This window comes from Felis catus, chromosome D4, assembly GCF_018350175.1.
Source record: "Felis catus isolate Fca126 chromosome D4, F.catus_Fca126_mat1.0, whole genome shotgun sequence".
Lineage (NCBI taxonomy): Eukaryota > Metazoa > Chordata > Mammalia > Carnivora > Felidae > Felis > Felis catus.
Genome location: NC_058380.1, coordinates 54,808,892 through 54,827,359, shown reverse-complemented (window position 1 = coordinate 54,827,359; position 18,468 = coordinate 54,808,892). Strand labels below are relative to the sequence as shown.

General features: G+C 41.3%; 1 protein-coding gene across 2 annotated transcripts in view; it reads right to left on the bottom strand.

The window, feature by feature from the left end:
- Positions 1-18,468, bottom strand: part of ACO1 (aconitase 1) — a 64,242-nt gene that overhangs the window by 20,526 nt on the left and 25,248 nt on the right. For both annotated transcript variants that reach the window (XM_006939201.4, XM_045043464.1), the window contains exons 3-11: positions 18,254-18,422; positions 17,091-17,228; positions 10,258-10,327; positions 9,948-10,131; positions 9,337-9,476; positions 5,698-5,869; positions 2,352-2,452; positions 1,286-1,402; positions 5-164 (exon numbers count right to left, since the gene is read on the bottom strand). In XM_006939201.4, coding sequence (XP_006939263.1) covers positions 5-164; positions 1,286-1,402; positions 2,352-2,452; positions 5,698-5,869; positions 9,337-9,476; positions 9,948-10,131; positions 10,258-10,327; positions 17,091-17,228; positions 18,254-18,422 — 1,251 coding nt within the window. The remainder of the gene's footprint in view (positions 1-4; positions 165-1,285; positions 1,403-2,351; positions 2,453-5,697; positions 5,870-9,336; positions 9,477-9,947; positions 10,132-10,257; positions 10,328-17,090; positions 17,229-18,253; positions 18,423-18,468) is intronic.

Below are 18,468 nucleotides of genomic sequence, written 5' to 3'. Positions count from 1 at the left end.
TCACCTGCCCCCAACATCACCGATGGATTACTGGTGTTTGTGCAGCTAGTAATGGCAGCAATGACCACGGAACCATGAGTGAGGGTGAATTCACTATTATTATATATAAATGTCTTATGGTCATTATGATGGTCCAGAGCAACCTGGAATCCTTTAAACCCTTGCTATGGGGAGAAAAAAAAAAAAAGAAGTTCTAAGTTTCCATCATATTAGAATCAGTGGCCTTGGTTCCTATCCATTAAACTCTACAATAATGTCATTGAGTTTAATCAGACGAACTTGAAACTAAATTTGTAGCTTTAGCATTTCCATTTTTGAGATGAGAAGGAAGTAAATATTAATAGGACTTCAAAGTAGATCAAGATTCAGAAATTATGACTGCCTTTTATAAATATTTAAAAACAGTAAAGAGAACTTTAATTTTTCTTTAGCATTTCAGAATTCACTAGCTGACATACTTATGTTTTGTTAAAAATTGCTTTTAAAGTTACGGTTACCAAAGTATTTCTTTTTCTTCTAAAGTGAGAACTTTTCACTGTGTGTATATATATATATACATCTTGGTCAGATTCAACTAATCATGATCAATAAGGCAAATAAAGTACAGCTGAACATTTGGTTTAATGCTGGTGGCCCAAGGATAAAACCCACCACATAGCTTAATCATCATGTGGGGAGATGTTCATTGAAAATCTGCATACAAGATGTTATGCTGGGTACTTTGTGGGATACAAAGGTGATTCTGACACAAATCCTATACTCAAAACATACAGTCCAACAAGGGACATCCAATAAGGGAAATGTAAAGGACCAGCAATGTAGGTTTAAGAACATGGATGCCATCTCAGACCAAGTGCCAGAAGTTCAAATGATGACTTTCTGCTATGGGATGTGAGGCCATGCTATGGAGGGGCTGACAGATTAGGACATGCACAGAAGGTGAAGACGGATGCAGGTGGGTGGAGGCAGGGCATGAACAAGAAGTAAGATGGCCAGAAAAGCTTGGGCAAGTCGAGTAGACAGTGTAGTGAGAGTCATATGAAAAGCAGATATGCTTTTAAAAAGGTGGGATGAGTTGTGTTCACAGGTGGTCAAGTGCTCTAAGGAAGTTGTGTGGCTCTTGGCTAATGGGAGAGGCACTGAGGACTTCAGGGTGGAGAAGGAACGCCCTCAGCGTCAGGCTCCAGGAAGCTTCCTCATTAGAGGGTGAAAAGCAGCGTGGGCACTAAGAGATCAGGCATGGGGCAGGGTCGGGGAGACTTCCACCTGCCTTCCCGGACCCTACCTTGGCTCCAAGGCAGCTCTCAAAGTCCTTTTTCATGTCCGTCACAGCGACTTTGTCCTGAGGCCTTTTTGGTCCACTGCAGCAAGGCACGACTGTTCTCAAGTTCAATTCTACAACCTGTCCACCCAAAAGAGAAGGGACTCAGGCGCAGACGTTGTACCTCAGAGAAAACACTCCGGTTGTGCCAGACAATTTATAACACCACAGCTACAAAACCAAACAAACTAAACCACCACATTCATAAGTAAGGAGTCAATGTTCTTTTTAATACTTAAAGAATGAGTTTCTGAAGATCAAGATGGACACATAAGTGATGCGGACAGGCAGGAAGACTTGTCACCTCTCAGGATGACCAGGGTGGGCGCTGTAGCTGCTGGCTGGTGTCTTTTATGCATCCATCTTTCCGAAGCAGCTCCTACATTCTTTTTAAGGCTTAGCTTAGTTTGAGATGGGTTTATTCTACAATGATACATACACCATTGTGCTTTTTGCTAAAATGAATTGGTAGGATGCGGCCACTCAGTCATCAATGCCAGGAAACGGGCCTTGGTCTAAGTGCATATTTCCTTCTCTCAGTGTACCATGAAACAAAACCAGGGGCCTGTATCCAGGTTACCCTCCGGGCTTTCTTGAAAAGAAAAACTGGGAATCGGTTTGCACCTGAGAAAATGAATGAGGGTAAGTCACTGGATAAATCAGAACTAATTGCTACACTTGACCTCCATTTCTTTTCCATCTATAATAACAATGAGCTTAGCTTTTAAACAGCCTTACTCCCTCTGGCAAAGGCCTTCTTCAAAGGTTTTCCACCTTAGAGGAGTAAATGGGTAGGTCAGAAAGGGGGCGCACACTCAGCCTAATGGCCAGGAGGAATGGAAGAAGTTATTTTACGTTTACAATTCCTTATCTTTTTGATTTTTTTCAGCCTTTTAACATGCTGTTCTTCTGTGATGACTTGGCAGTGACTAATTTCCTACAAGTACACCTCCTAAGAAAAAACACACACAACTGAAATCACAGGCTCGAGGAAGAGGAAACACACACTTGGTGAAAGGTGCTCTCATACCTGGGCAAACTCTGGGTCTTGAGAGAGGTTACTGAAATCCCGAAACATTCCTACAGCTTGAAGATACTTTTTCATTTGCTTTACTTTTTCTTCATCACGACCTAAGTGGGTGTTTTAAGAAATAACAAGTAACAGGTGTTAATATTTCCTGGTGAAACTAAAGCCTCTGCCAGCAATTACAGAAGTCAGGTGCAACACACACACACACACACACACACACACACACACACACACACACACACACCCCAAATATTTCCTGGTGAAACTAAAGCCTCCGCCAGCAATTAGAGAAGTCAGGTGCAACACACACACACACACACACACACACACACACACACACACACACACCCACCCCAAAAGCTTTGCTTCGACTTCAACATTCAGTCTAACTTTTTGACTCTCTGGGTGATGCTGCTGTTTATCAGGGGCCATGAACTGATCTGGACTGTGTGCTGAAGAAGATTCTAGTCCTATCTGTAAGTACTCTCCTCTCTTTGGTCACTGTCCTTCATTCAGAGGACCTAAGGCTTAGTTACCTGTTAAAGCACACCGAAGCCTCTGCCTTCAAGTGACCAGACTCAGCACTCCACATTATTCTTGTGAAAATAGCAATCCTCTCAAGCTGCCACCAGCTCTGAGCACTTTGAGTCTGCCCAGCACTATGTACTAAACGTTTTAAATGTATCATCTCCATCTCTAATCTTTATCATTACCTTATGAGACAAGTTCTAGATAAGGAAATAGTGGCTCAAGACTCCAAAGTCCCAAGTCTTAACTCTTAATGGAATATGACCCTCAATGCTTGGCTGTATCTTTTTTTTTTTTTTTTTTTTTTTTAACATTTTATTTTCAAGTAATCTCTACACCCAACATGGGGCTCCAACTTACAACCCCGAGATCAAGAGTCACATGCTCTACCGATGAGCCAGCCAGGTGCCTCTCTGCTGTTTTATCTAGATCGTGACTGTAGATGACAATATTCACGGAGCAATACCCAATGGGCACACATTCCACTCATTTCTCTGACAGTTAAGTAAGACTGTTTGAGAGCTTGATTCTTGGACCATGATAGATGAGCCTGTTTATTTGCCTGTTTGTTTTAACTGGATTGTAAAAGTTACCCACTTTCAGCCTGGACCTCCTAAAAGATGGCTGAGCTTCATTAACGTATGTATCTATCACGTTTGGTACAACCCAGCCGTCCTCTTCCCGAAGATGCACAGAAGAAAACTCTCTTAGCTTTCAGCGTGAGAAAGGGCTCTACTTCTCTGAAGCAGTATGTTTGTTTCAATGCACTAGATGTGGCAAATTTGGTGCCAGATCACTAAGCAGCTTGGTGGCCACCTCTACAGCCACAGAAATGAATCTGATCTCTGGGTGTATTTTGCAGCTTTCCCCTCTTTTTCCTCCCCATCAACCCTTCCCTTCTCTCGGTCAATTCCCTCAACCATTTCTTCTGTTCTTTTATTTCTACCTCTTTTTCACTTCAACTTTTTGGGGAGTAAGGGAGATATCAATCAATTTCAATACGGTTATATGTAATAAAAACATTTTAAAAAGACCACTTTTTATCACAATATTAACTACTTCCAGAGGGTTCTCCTCAGGACAATCAGGGAGAAAACCTGGATGAAACTTCAAGTCTGTAAACATCTCACAAACCCTCATGATGAGGTGTGTGTGCATTTGCCCCGTCCTTGCGTTTGCCTTTACCTTGACCAGCCTTTACCTTTGATGCCTGCTGTTTCCGGATATCTCAAAAGGAACATCAGCCATTAGAACCTTTCAATAGTAAACACTGGATACTGATGAGAAGGCCCAAGTCTGTCTGTTCTTTTCTCCTTAATAACTCAGTTGTAATTTTAAAAGTCATTTGGGAGGCGCCTGGATGGCTCAGTCGGTTAAGGCATCTGACTTCAGCTCAGGTCATGATCTCATGGTTTGTGGGTTCGAGCCCTGCATCGGGCTCTGTGCTGACAGCTCAGAGCCTGGAGCCTGCTTCGGATTCTGTGTCTCCTTCTCTCTCTGCCCCTCCCCTGCTCGTGCTCTCTCTGTCTCTCTCAAAAATAAATAAACACTAAAAAATGTTTTTTAAAAAAAAGTCATTTGGAAAACAAAAGGTCCCTTCCACCTCTGTCACATAGGATGAGCCATCAAAAATAAAATTGTTTCATGTGATCTTCTTGCTCAAAATGACCCGGTGGCTTCCTAGAACATTTAGAATTTAAAATAAATTTCTAACTGTCCACTATGGCCTGCAAGCCCCTGTGTGGATCTGGTCCCTGACCTCCCCTCCCATGGCCTTGACCCTGGGCTCCAGCCACAAAGGCCCCCCCACCCTCTCGGCTGTTGTCTGAACACACGGAGACCGTCCCGTCTTGAGTTGCTGTACTTGGGTTCCTCTGTCTGGAAAATGCCTCCTCCACCACTTCCCACTGCTTGTCCCCCACTTCACTTAAGCATATCTTCAAACTGCTTTCAGGAGCCCTGGCTCGATATATAAATTAGCACCCTTCAGCTACTTCAACCACCTCCCCTGCCTTCTTCCTCATTCTCTTATATACATACGTATGCATTTATTTGTTCATGCCTGTCTCCCTCACTGGAATGGAAACTCCACGAGGGCAGAGACATTATGTTGGTCACTGCTGTATCTCTGACACCTAGATCAGATGTTGATAATGTGTTAAATAAATGACTGAATATTTTAAAAATAAATTTGAAAAATTAAAAAAAAAACCTTCCTCCAAGTTCAAGTCAAATCTCTAAACAAATACATACAGAGTCAAGAAACCGCCAACATTTCAAGATGCCCTCATATGCGGTCTTTCACTTTACCTTTGGGACAGCCCAGACAGAGGTGTCCTGGAATGCTGTCCTGTTTGGAACCTCAGCTTTGGATTCTAGCTCCATTACTTATTGGCTTTGGAAAAATACCCTACATCTCTCTCTGATCCTCAGTCTTCTCTCCGATTAGTTTAATGAGCTCATCTATCAATCTACCCCAGATCTGTGAAGAGGGTGAGAGCAAATACATAGCAAGTGCCCAGCACATGACAGCTGTTCTCATTACTAAGATCCCTTGTTTCCTGTCAAATAACTAGAAGTAGAGACCAGCATGAATAACTTGGATTCCAGAACACCTGAGCTCTTTCTACTGGCCATACAGTGTCTGTCTCATATCTTCTGAAATCCCAACAACCATTCTGACTCTACAGAGAAAAAGAGAAACACCTTAAGTCTGACCCTGTGCACTCCAAGGGACAGAGGCATAAGGCAGTTCTCCAATCCCCAGAGTTCTACGAAACTTTATGAAGGGCTTCTGCCTTCACGGTTCTGCACTTACCTGTCTGCACCAGGTACTTGATACTAACTTCATCAACCGGGAAAAACGCAGCAGTCGCCCCGTACTCTGGACACATGTTCGCAATAGTAGCTCGGTCGGCAATGGACAATTGGGCTACTCCCGGCCCGAAGAACTCGACAAATTTGCCCACTACCCCAACCTGACGCAGGTGCTAGGCAGCAAAACAATAGAAAAGTCTGAGACTTGACAGCCCACATTTAAAATGCAGAACTAGCTCCTTACAATTCTTATTAACTAGCCTGGTACGTAAACACAAACAATGACGTGGCCCAACATATTTTTGATTACTCTAAGATATAAAATTTAAAAAGTAATGTTAACTATATACAGTGTGGAATCTTGGATTGAATCCTGGAACAGAAAAGGGTCATTACTGAAAACACTGGTGAAGTTACTTGTTTCATTAGCAGTGTTGGACCCACATTCTTCATTTTGATTTCATGTACCACGGTTATGTGAGATATTAACGTTTGGGGCAGTTGGAAGAAAGGTAACAGAAACTCCCTATATTCTTTACATCAACTCTCCTGTAAATCTAAATGATGTCTACACTGAAAACTATAGCAAGCTTATGAAAGAGATTGAAGAAGACACAAAAAAATGGAAAAATATTCCATGCTCCTGGATAGGAAGAACAGATATTGTTAAAATGTCAATACTACCCAAAGCAATCTACATATTCAATGTAATCCCTATCAAAATAACACCAGCATTCTTCACAGAGCTAGAACAAACAATCCTAAAATTTGTATGGAACTAGAAAAGACCCCGAATAGCCAAAGCAATCTTGAAAAAGAAAACCAAAGCTGGAGGCATCACAATCCCAGACTTCAAGTTGTATTACAAAGCTGTAATCATCAAGACAGTATGGTACTGGCACAAGAACAGACACTCAGGTCAATGGAACACAATAGAGAACCCAGAAATGGACCCACAAACCTATGGCCAACTAATCTTTGACAAAGCACGAAAGACAGTCTCTTTAGCAAGTGGTGCTGGGAAAACTGGACAGCGACATGCAAAAGAATGAACCTGGACCACTTTCTTACACCATTCACAAAAATAAACTCAAAATGGATGAAAGACCTAAACGTAAGACAGGAAGCCATCAAAATCCTCGAGGAGAAAGCAGGCAAAAACCTCTTTGACCCTGGCTGCAGCAACTTCTTACTCAACACATCTCCAGAGGCAAGGGGAACAAAAGCAAAAATGAACTACTGGGACCTCATCAAAATAAAAAGCTTCTGTACAGTGAAGGAAACAATCAGCAAAACTAAAAGGCAACCGACGGAACGGGAGAAGATACTTGCAAATGACATATTAGATAAAGGGTTAGTATCCAAAATCTATAAAGAACTTATCAAACTCAACACCCAAAAAACAAATAATCCAGTGAAGAAATGGGCAAGAGACATGAATAGACACTTCTCCAAAGAAGACATCCAGATGGCCAACTGACACATGAAAAAATGCTCAACATCACGCATCATCAGGGAAATACAAATCAAAACCACAATGAGATACCACCTCATACCTGTCAGAATGGCTAACATTAACTCAGGCAACAACAGATGTTGGTGAGGATGTGGAGAGAAAGGATCTCTTTTGCATTGTTGGTGGGAATGCAAACTGGTGCAGCCACTCTGGAAAACAGTGTGGAGGTTCCTCAAAAAATTAAAAATAGAACTACCCTACGACCCAGCAATTGCACTACTAGGCATTTATCCACGGGATACAGGTGTGCTGTTTCGAGGGGACACATGCACCCCAATGCTTATAGCAGCGCTATCAACAATAGCCAAAGTATGGAAAGAGCCCAAATGTCCACTGATAGATGAATGGATAAAGGTGATGTGGTATGTATGTGTGTGTATATATATATATATATATATATACACACACACACACACACATACATACACACACAATGGAGTATTACTCAGCGATCAAAAAGAATGAAGTCTTGCCATTTGCGACTACGTGGATGGAACTAGAGGGTATTATGCTAAGTGAAATTAGTCAGAGAAAGACAAATATCATATGACTTCACACATATAAGGATTTTAAGACACAGAACAGATGAACACAAGGAAAGGGAAGCAAAAATAATATAAAGACAGGGAGGGAGACAAAACATGAGAGACGCTTAAATATGGAGAACAACCAGAGGGTTACTGGAGGGGTTTTTGGAGGGGGGAGGGGTTAAATGGGTAAGGGGCACTAAGGAATCTACTCCTGAAATCACTGTTGCACTATATGCTAGCTAACTTGGATGTAAATTTAAAAAATAATTAAATAAAAAAATAAAATGATGTCAAAATAATTATTATAAAAAGAAAAAAAAAAAAGAAAAAGTTAACGCCCAAATCACAAATATCAACATTAATAAAAGTTTCCCAAAATGAGAAGGGCTTTTTCTCTCTAAGGAGATCACTGGAAGTGCTAAAAATTAAATACATTCTTTCAACCTAAATGGTCTTGCACTAGTTAAGCGGATAAGTAAATGGATTATTTTCAAGGGTATAATGAACAAATTTCCTGAACAGAGGTACAAGTCAAATGTAACCAAAAGATCTAGATAGTCTGACTCCCATATATTTTCCATACACACCACCAGCCAGGGCCGGGGCCTCAGTGACTGACGTGGCCCTGCACGAAGCCAGTTTCATGAACTGTGTGGACAACCGTCAGGCTCTTTTGGTTATGTGGGATTCTGCCAAATTCTGTGGGCAAGACCTATATTATTCTACATTTAAAGAATAATGCACAGACTTCTCAAAAAAGCTACAGTGTTCAAATAAATGTGATTCCAAATTCCATAAAGATTAAAGAGAAACATCTTTGGCCTTTAACAGGATAGTGGCCATCCCTAACACTCCAAGCCTCCAAACTACACAACCAGAAAAAAACGTCTGTGATAATAAAAAACCATCACTTTTCTAATAATCTTTCAAAATGAAACTGCTTTCTTTTTGCAAAGCAAGCAAATCACCAAAAAACCCCATTATTTCTTGCAAAAGCTAAGGAAAAAGAAAAAAAAAGGAGTATTTCCAGCTTGGAGAAACATCTGTTGTAATTTAGAATACACAGAAGGGAATTAAACAAGTTAGACATTAAATTCATAGGAGCAGTTTGCTATTTACATATAAAGAAGAACCATGTGAGAAAATGTAGTCACAGTATAAACACATGCTTGGGAATGAGTCTTGGAACGTTAGGATAGCCATTATTTCTAAGAATGTGGAGGATGACTTTAAATATCCCATTTTATCTCATAAAAAGTATACATACAGAGAGGGCTCTGAAGCAAAGGGGGCAAAATGTTACCAACTGTTAGTTCTGGGTGGTGGTGCATGCCAACGTCATTTTAACTTCTGTGTGTCTGAACTATTTCACAATTTCAAAGTACCCTTTTAAAGAAAAGGATCCATGCAGCCATGGAAGAGTAAAATGAACATAATTATCTAAAACTTAACAAAGAACCCTCTCCTCATCTCTTTTTAAAAATCATCAACATACTGTTTCCTAGTGCACAGAGAAACCAAGATGGACGCCACCATGTATTTCCTCCCGTCACTGTGACTGCCCAAGACCATGGAAGAGGGGGCAAGTTGTTACCTTGGTAATGGTGAGCACAATGTCAGTGGATGTCACCAGAGGGTGGGGATTTCCCATCAGCCTGTAGCCGATCACCTGGGGAAGCACCATACTGATTGGCTGACCCAGCATGACTGCCTCTGCTTCGATACCACCCACTCCTGCAAGGAAGGCAGGGCAGAAGAATGCTTTCAGCATGCCTTACTACATCCCTCAGGCATAATTCAACCCCATTACAATGTCTTCCTAGTGTAGATTTGGATCCTGTAATGAGTATTTATCTTTTTCTATTTCCCTCTACAGAATTTTTATAAGCACTTCTCAGAGTGTGGTCCCCAAAACAGCACTATCACAATCCCTTTGGTTCTATACCAAGTGGAAAGTGGGGTTCCGGAGTCTCCATTTTTAACAAACAGCTCCAGTTCGTTCTTCCAAGCATTATTATTGAGTACCTGTGAGGTGCTTTTCTAGGCACTGGAAATCCAACAGTAAATAAAGCAGACAAAAATGTCTCTCTGATATGTGTGGTCACACAAAGTCGTGCTACTGGGATGTTATAATGGGATCAGTGTGAATTAGGCTACACACTACAGAACAGCGTGTGTGGAAGAGGAACCTGCAACAATACTCACCCCAGCCGAGAACTCCCAAACCATCAATCATGGTAGTGTGCGAATCCGTGCCCACAAGGCTGTCTGGGTAATAATAGCCATCGTGATCAAATACCACTCTTGCCAAATACTCCAGATTCACCTGGTGGATGATTCCTGAGCCAGGGGGTATAATCCGCATGTTGCGAAAAGCCTGAGAACCCCACTAGGATGGACCGGAAAGAACGCAATGAATATCCGATGCACTTCCATGCAGCCCAGCTCCTTGGCACCTCCCCCTCGTACCCGCGTTTATAAACAACCAGCCAATGGAAGCAAACTCCACCCATACCTTTAAAAATTCAAACCGTTCTCTATTTCTTTCAAATTCCAGGTCTTGATTCTTCTGTAAACTGTCTGCCCTGTCAGAGAGAAAAGGTGAATGTATAAATTTTAAGGCTTAAAATATTACCGGTCAGACTTCTCAGTGATAAAGAAACCAACTGGCAACTTCATCTGCGGCCTTGCTGGGCGATACCAATGCGTTTATTTACATGGGAAATGAGAGGTAATCGGAAAAAGTAAAAAGAGTAATTATTATTTGGTTCAATTGATCTCTATAATACCTTTAAACATGGTGAGTAACAAACATTAAGTGAATTCAAGTTATAGCTAGTCACACAGCCTGACTTTTAGGAACAGTGTCTGGACATTTATGATGACAACAGCAGCTTAGAGATTTAAAGAACCTTGGTCTCTGTACTTCATCCTGCCTGACCTTGTTATGACACCTCTCTGAGCTGAGCCTGGTCCGGGCTGGCATTTTCATATCTGTTTATGTTGGGAGACAGCGAAACAGCGATGCCAGGAGGCACAGGCCTTTATAAAATCAGTCTCCTAGCTCCCGGAGAGGTTTCTGAGGAGAATGGTGCCACCCAAGAGTATCTATAAAGCACGGATTATATGCTGGAGTTTACTCAAAGTCATTCAGTCCAATAGGAAAGACACAGGCAGAGCAGGGAATCAAGAAGCTCTTCCAGGATTTTTATAATCAAATTACATACATCTTGAGTCAAAGTAGAACTCATAGTTACAACTTCGCAGGTTTGGGCACAGAAGGCACTCATAAACTGTATATCATGGATTGAGTGAACCCAGGAAAGGGCGTTAAAATTAATAGCTAAGACCCAAGTCAGACTTCATTCATTAATAGTAAACACCTACTGACTTTACTAGGAAGCCACCACTCTTCTAAACTTATTAGTGATCCACAGAGCCTGTCATTGCCACTCGTTGGGAATACAAGCATGCAACAGCGGCAAATGCACTGCCCACTTGGTGCCCAGAGCCTGGTGAGCGATACAGAGAAACAGCCAGGCAATTACGGGAGTATGACCATCATGCCATGATACAGGAAGTACAGAGTGCCAGGGGAACACTCAGATAGGGTCACAAACTCAGACTGGGGGTCGGGAATGCCTTCGAGAGGAAAGTGACACCGATCCAGTCTGAAGGATGAAGAAGAGTCAGCCAGATAAAGACAGGTAGGTGCTCCTTGGGAAGAAAAGGGCTGCAAGCACTTAGCATTTACTCAGTTTACACATTTACACACTCAGTTACGACACTGACTTCTTTCTCCTGATGTGAATATTCTCCAAGGTTAAGTGTCAGTTGCTTTAAGGGAATCAATTCCTGAGGGTGCCTTAGAGCAGGGGTCCACAAACTCCAAATCCAGCCCAATGTCTGTACAGGTTTTGCCCTGAAGCAAGCAATAATTTTTACATTTTTAAAGGTTGAAAACAAAAGGATATGTGAGCAGAGACAGTGTGTAGGCAGCAAGACCTAAAATATTTACTACTGGCCCTTTACAAAAAAAGGTGATCCCTGATGTACTGTATGAATGTCTGTGAGTGTGTGTATGCATGAGAGAAAAGCAGAAGGTAGAAATAGAGAAAGGAGATGGTGATGTAGGGGAACGAGGCAGGACAAGTGTGCTACCCCTGGAAGGACAGAGCCTCTGGATCCTCTGGATCCTCTGGACCAATACAGCTACTCCTTTAGGCACTCGTTTTCACCTTCTTACCAGTACACTGAGGGCTCCATCCCTCTGACTCCCACCTGTCTCTTCAGGTCCGGGTCCACATTTCCAATGTATCCCAGGCATCTATCTGCATCAGGAACACCTCAGGCACCACATACTCAACGGGTCACACCCTAACACATGAGCTTGCTTCCTGAACCTCATCCTCATCCCTGTCCCCATCTGTCTGTATCATCTAGCGACTGACTTCCCCTCCTGCCACTTAGTATCTACAACTATCCAAGCATTTACTCCAGAAAAGGCCTAACTGGCTCCTCTGTCAGTCTCTTCAACCTACCTTTATACTGTCACCAGCATCCATTTTCTAAAATATAGATTATCATGACCCATCTTGAACCTGCCAATGGCTTCCCATTTCTCAGTAAAGTACAAATCTCTTCCCTAAATAAAACACAAAGTTCTTCAAGGGCGTCTGAGTGGCTCAGTTAGCTAAATGTCTGACTCTTGGTTTTGGCTCAGGTCATTATCTCACAGTTCGTGAGTTCGAGCGCTGCATCCGGCTCTGTGCCGACAGCCCTGAGCTGGCTTGGGATGCGCACTCTCTCTCTCTCTCTGTTTCCCTCCCTGGCTTGCTCTCTCTCTCAATAAATAAATAAACATTAAAAAAAAAAAAGCTAAAAAAAAATGAAGTTTTTCAGTGTAACCTCAAATTTCCTTGTTTAAAAAACTTTTATTTATTTATTTGAAAGACTGAGAGAGCAGAGGAAGGGCAGAGAGAGAGAGAGAGAGAGAGAGAGAGAGAGAGAGAGAGAGAGAGAGAATCCCTAGCAGGCTCCACACTGTCAGCACAGGGCCCGATGCGGGGCTGGAACCCACTAACTGTGAGATCATGACCTGAGCCAAAATTAAGAGTAAGGACACTTAAATTACTGAGCCACCCAGCCACCTCTCAAACTTCCTTTATAAGCCCTCTCCTATCGCCTGGTTCAAACTTTAACTTCAGCCATGCTGAAGCCCTCATATTCTCCCAAACCTCACTTCCCTCATGCCTTTGCACCCTCTATTCTCTCCTGTATTCTCTCCGTGCCTTTTCCAGCTCTTCCCTCCCTGGTCCGCACCCTGGATCAAGTGATACCACTGGCCGAACCCTCCAGACTCCCTGTGTGGCCCTGTGTCTGGTGCCCATGGCTCTTCTACTCGGAGCACTTGTGGACAACCAGTCAGGGTTCTTCCCCCTCATGCCTCCAGCAGCGGAAGGACAACAGAGCCTCTCACAGCAGAAGCAGGGTTGGGAGGGGAACATTCACCCCAGAGAATTCTGGGGCACCAGTGTGACGTAAATGACATATTCACAGGACAAGCAGAAGCGAGACATGCTCAGGCTGTTTTAAGATAGGTTAACTCTAGGTAAAAACCTATTTACTATTTAAAACAAAACTTTTTTTATTCTAACCTTGGCTCAATGAACAGTTCTAGTTACTGGGATGAATGAACAGACCTAGAATTTGAATTTGAACTCAGAAGTTCCCTGAATTCACCAATCTACTGAGCTTTTAATAAAGTCTCTGAATATGACTAAAGAGGAAATTTCTCCCTAGTTATGTAATTTGAATTCAGATTTGGACGTATACCAAAGTTTCTATTACATTTAATGGTACTCCAGAAATTCACAAACTTATTTACAGAGTTATTTATAGTTATTTACAGAGGAGAGAGCTTCCACACTCATGAAATCTGGTCAGAAGTTGTTTTGATATTCTTGTTGGGATTTTAAAAAGAAAAGGTTATTTTTGAGGTAACTTTGAATAATTATTGTAATTTTACAATAATGAGTTAGCTAGACCCTCCATTCCTAAAAATGGTGTGCAGCCAATTATTATTATTCAAGCAAGGCAAAGAGCTGGGAAATATTTAAACGAGAAGCTTTATCATCCCAGCACCCTGCCACAGTTTTTTGAGTTCATTTCTGGAAATAGCTGGAAATAAGCCCACAGCACACAGTTCCACAGAAGTTGAGACATATCACATTTAATTCCTTACAAAATGAGGAAAGAGCCTGTGAGGTCAAATTGCAAAACCAAACTCAAGCAATAAAAACAAAACACCACCAATGAAAATACTTCTAACAGAAATGTTCTCTTTAATTACAAAAAAGAAAAAAAAGTGTTTGCCAGATTTGGATATCAATTTGGATCAAAGTTCCCCCCTGGACTTTGCTGTTTTTATAATAATGTTTTCAGTACTACGGTATAAATGTAAAGGGTCCATAAAAAATTGAAATCAGAGTTGATGGGTCTCAAGGAAAAAAATCACAGTGAACTTGGTGATGACTCAGATTCATTAACTACTTAATAATAGCCCGGAGCTCTTTGAATTTTCAGTCAAAAGACTTCAGACATTAAAACAATTACAATTCTATCTCCACCAGTACTTTCCCCTTGCAGGCAGTGAAATAAAGGTAAATTATCAACATCAGTGAGAATCTTCAGGAAAGATAAAGTTGCCAATGATTTTGCGAGGCTACCTTTATAACTTCTGAAGTGGGGTGTTAGGAAATATCCTTACCCTCAAATAGAGTAACATTCTATCCGTGTACTTCTTATTCTTCCCTTTGACACCAAACTATTAAATTGAGCTCATGTGATTCAAGGAGGGAAAAAAAAGAAAAGACAAATTGCCTAAGGATGAGTTTAGAGTCCAAAGGAAAGGGAACAGCTGCCGAATCTCCAGTCTGTTCCAAGAACCATCAATTCAGGGGACAAAGCCGATGTCTTTTTATCCTGAATTTATCTGGCTTGGATATTGACATTAACTTGAGAATGACCAGCTACTACAGTTCCCTTGAGGCTGTATGGAACCCACTTAAGTCCCCAAGGAAGCAAATAAAGTTTTCTGTCTCTCTCTTTGAGTGGTTTATTTCCTATCTTAAGTGACTTTTTAATTTAAAAACAATAGCTTCCGGGGCTCCTGGTGGCTCAGTTAGTTAAGTGTCCGACTTGAGCTCAGGTCTTGATCTCAGGTCTTGATCTCGTGGTTTGTGGGTTTGAACCCCACGTCGGGCTCTGTGCTGCCCCATGGAACCTGCTTTGGATCCTCTGTCTCTCTCTCTGCCCCTCCCCTGCTCGCGCTCTGCCTCTAAAAATAAAAATAATAAACCAAACCAATAGCTTCTTATTGTGAAAATGAAGAACAGTTACAATCCCAGAGATAAATCATCTAGCAGTTTGGCATCTCTTTTTTCAATCTTTTAATCTCTGTATAGTTCTTCATCTAGCTGAAATCACGCCATACAAGCAATTTATATTTGGCTCATTGAGCTAAGACATGAGTATGTTCCAAGTGTTATTAAACGCTTTATAATTATAACAGCAAATGTTACCTAATAATTTACTTCAAGGACATACCTTAATTTAATCATTCTCCTTTGTTGGACGTTTAGGATGCTTCTAGGTTTTCAATATCATAAATCATGCTTTAATGAACACTATGTAGTCATTAAGCTATTTCTGAATTTCAGGTATCTGTGAAGGATATGCTCAGAAGTGGAAATTCCAGGATGAAAGGTATGGTGATTTCTAATAATCTTAATACACGCTGCCTTCATCATTTCTAATTCAGTGTGATCAGCAGCACATAAAAGTGTCTCCCTCATGACACCTTTATAATTAATAATGTTTATTTTCTAATCTTTACTGATAGGAGAAAATGGTATCTCAAGGATTTAATCTACTTTTTTATTACTTGTAAAGTTGAAAAGGATTTATGTCGTGTTTACCATTTGTTTTTCCTTTTATTATGAAACATCCACTTTCCTTTACCCATTTATCTGTTGGGTCTTATGATTTTTTAATGGATTATACACAAGGTTTATATATTAAAGATATTAGCCCTTTGTTGTATTTGTTGCAAATATTTAAAAAAAAATTTTTTTTTCAACGTTTTTTATTTATTTTTGGGACAGAGAGAGACAGAGCATGAACGGGGGAGTGGCAGAGAGAGAGGGAGACACAGAATCGGAAACAGGCTCCAGGCTCTGAGCCATCAGCCCAGAGCCTGACGCGGGGCTCGAACTCACGGACTGCGAGATCGTGACCTGGCTGAAGTCGGACGCTTAACCGACTGCATCACCCAGGCGCCCCTGTTGCAAATATTTTAAAGATATTTACCGTTAACTTTGAAGCCATTAAATCTATAGTTCTTGTTCCTTTTTTGCTTCATTTACTGCTTTTAAATTTAGAAAGATCTTTCTCATCAAGACATATACATACTTATATCTCTTTTAAAGTTTTTGATGATTTAATTTAAAAAATATTAATGCTTTAATTCATAGGACCTGCTCTATCAAGTAACTAATTTTCCCAGCATTGAATGTGGTATAGTTCTTCTGCACTCATAGTTGATGATAACTTTATTTATTCTTCTAGGTTAAGATATCAGACTTTTAGCAGTACCTGGTTGCCCTGCTTGTATCCAAACCCTGGCTGTATAATCTTGCACTTACTTTTTTTTATTTTTTTATTATTTTTTTTTAATGTTTATTTATTTTTGAGACAGAGAGAGACAGAGCATGAACGGGGGAGGGTCAGAGAGAGGGAGACACAGAATCCGAAACAGGCTCCAGGCTCTGAGCTGTCAGCACAGAGCCCGATGCGGGGCTCGAACTCACGGACCGCGAGATCACGACCTGAGCCGAAGTCGGCCGCTTAACCGACTGAGCCACCCAGGCGCCCCTGCACTTACTTTTACAACAGATGGAGTGTACTTCCCACTCCTGAGTTAGGGCTTGACTGTGTGTCTTGCTTTGATTAATATTATTGCAAATAGACAGCATTCTAATCTGCCAGCCGTAATCTAAGCCTCAAGAGATACTGTGGGTTCTCACTTGCCCTCTTGAGCCTCTGTGATCACCAGGAGCTTTCTCCTTCAGCCTGGGCCCCAAAAGAAGTGAATAGGAAAAAAACCACACATAATAACCCCCCACCCCCCCAAAAAATCTTCACTGGAAAATCTGTATTAAGTTTGAGTTTTTCTGAATACATCTTTTAAAGATTTTCTTCTTTTGTTTACTTACACACACAAAGAAGACTTGATCTCCAAGATTCTGCACAAAACAGAAAACCCAAGTATTCATCCTAATCTCTCACCTTCTGTTGAAATCAACCTGGATGGAGTGATCAATTACAAGATCAGCAGGACAAACAGGGTTTATTTTCTCTGGATCTCCTCCTAACTTTTTCACAGCATCTCGCATTGCCGCAAAGTCAACCACAGCTGGCACACCCCTAAGAAAAGAGAGAATTAAACAGAAAACAAAACTGTTAAACAAGTGTACTTAGATTTTTCACCTTTTGCCTCCAGTGACAATACTGGCCACGAGACAGTCTCATCAGTGGGGCTAACAATAGATGCCTTAGAAAAGTGGAAGTTTCTAAACACGCTTCCTTGAGCAGAAATTGGTAGTAAGCACCATGACTGAGTGGTATCTCTACATGCAATTTTGCATTAAGGTTAACAACAAATACGGTCTAAATAGAGACCGTGGTAAAATGTGCACTTAACACTGGGGCTGTTACTGCCATGGCTGATTCCCATTCACGTGGGGGGGTGGGTGACAAAGGCCTATAGAAGATATACGGATTTCACCTCCAACCTCCAACCTCCAACCAAATTTAAAGAAATGGATGTAATTCAGAGAAAAATGCTGTGAATCCTTCCTTTTTATTGAGTATAAAATTTGTCCTCTAGACTGTCCTTTGGTAAAGTAAGATTTCGTCTCTATAAGGAATAAAATAACATCACTTAAAAATGGAAAGGCAAGATCTCAGAAAGCAGGCCATGATGGGGAATAAAGACTCCCAGGAATAGCAGGATGTGAACTGAGGTTTAAGGGCAACAGGTCAGGCCTTGTGAACTACGAGTCTCCCCTCAGGACACAGCATATTGATATTCTAAGGACAGCTGTTTCAAACCTGGCTATCTGGGTGACAGGATGTGAGGGAGAGAAGATTCCAAGATAGCCCTACTCCATGCTATTTCTTCCACTTTTTGTTAGTATACTTAAGGTTAGGATCTCCAAAAACAATGACCTTTGCCACTGGAAGAAGTGGAGTGACTACACATCCCACTTGTCGGAGACAATCTCTAGCTGTCCAGGATAACAGACCTCTTTCGTTTTCAAAAGTGTCTGGATAATGGGTGATAAATTATACAGTCATAGCGTGTGTGCGTGTGTGTGTGTGATTCAAGCTTTCCTTAAAGGCTGGCAAGGGAGGCAGTGAACAGGGAAGTGAAGTGACATTAGGCTCACGTAAAGTCTTGCAGGATGACGCGGGCAGGCTTAAACGGCACTTCTATGTTCTTATGCTGCATGACATTCCAATTTAGGATATTTTCAATGTCATTTTTCTTCACCAAAAATTGATCACAGTTCCGAATGGCTGCCTCCAGGAGAACTCTGATAGAAAATGGTAAGCGTTCTAGAAAAAAAGAAAAAAGTATAACAAAATAAACACAAGTCATGAG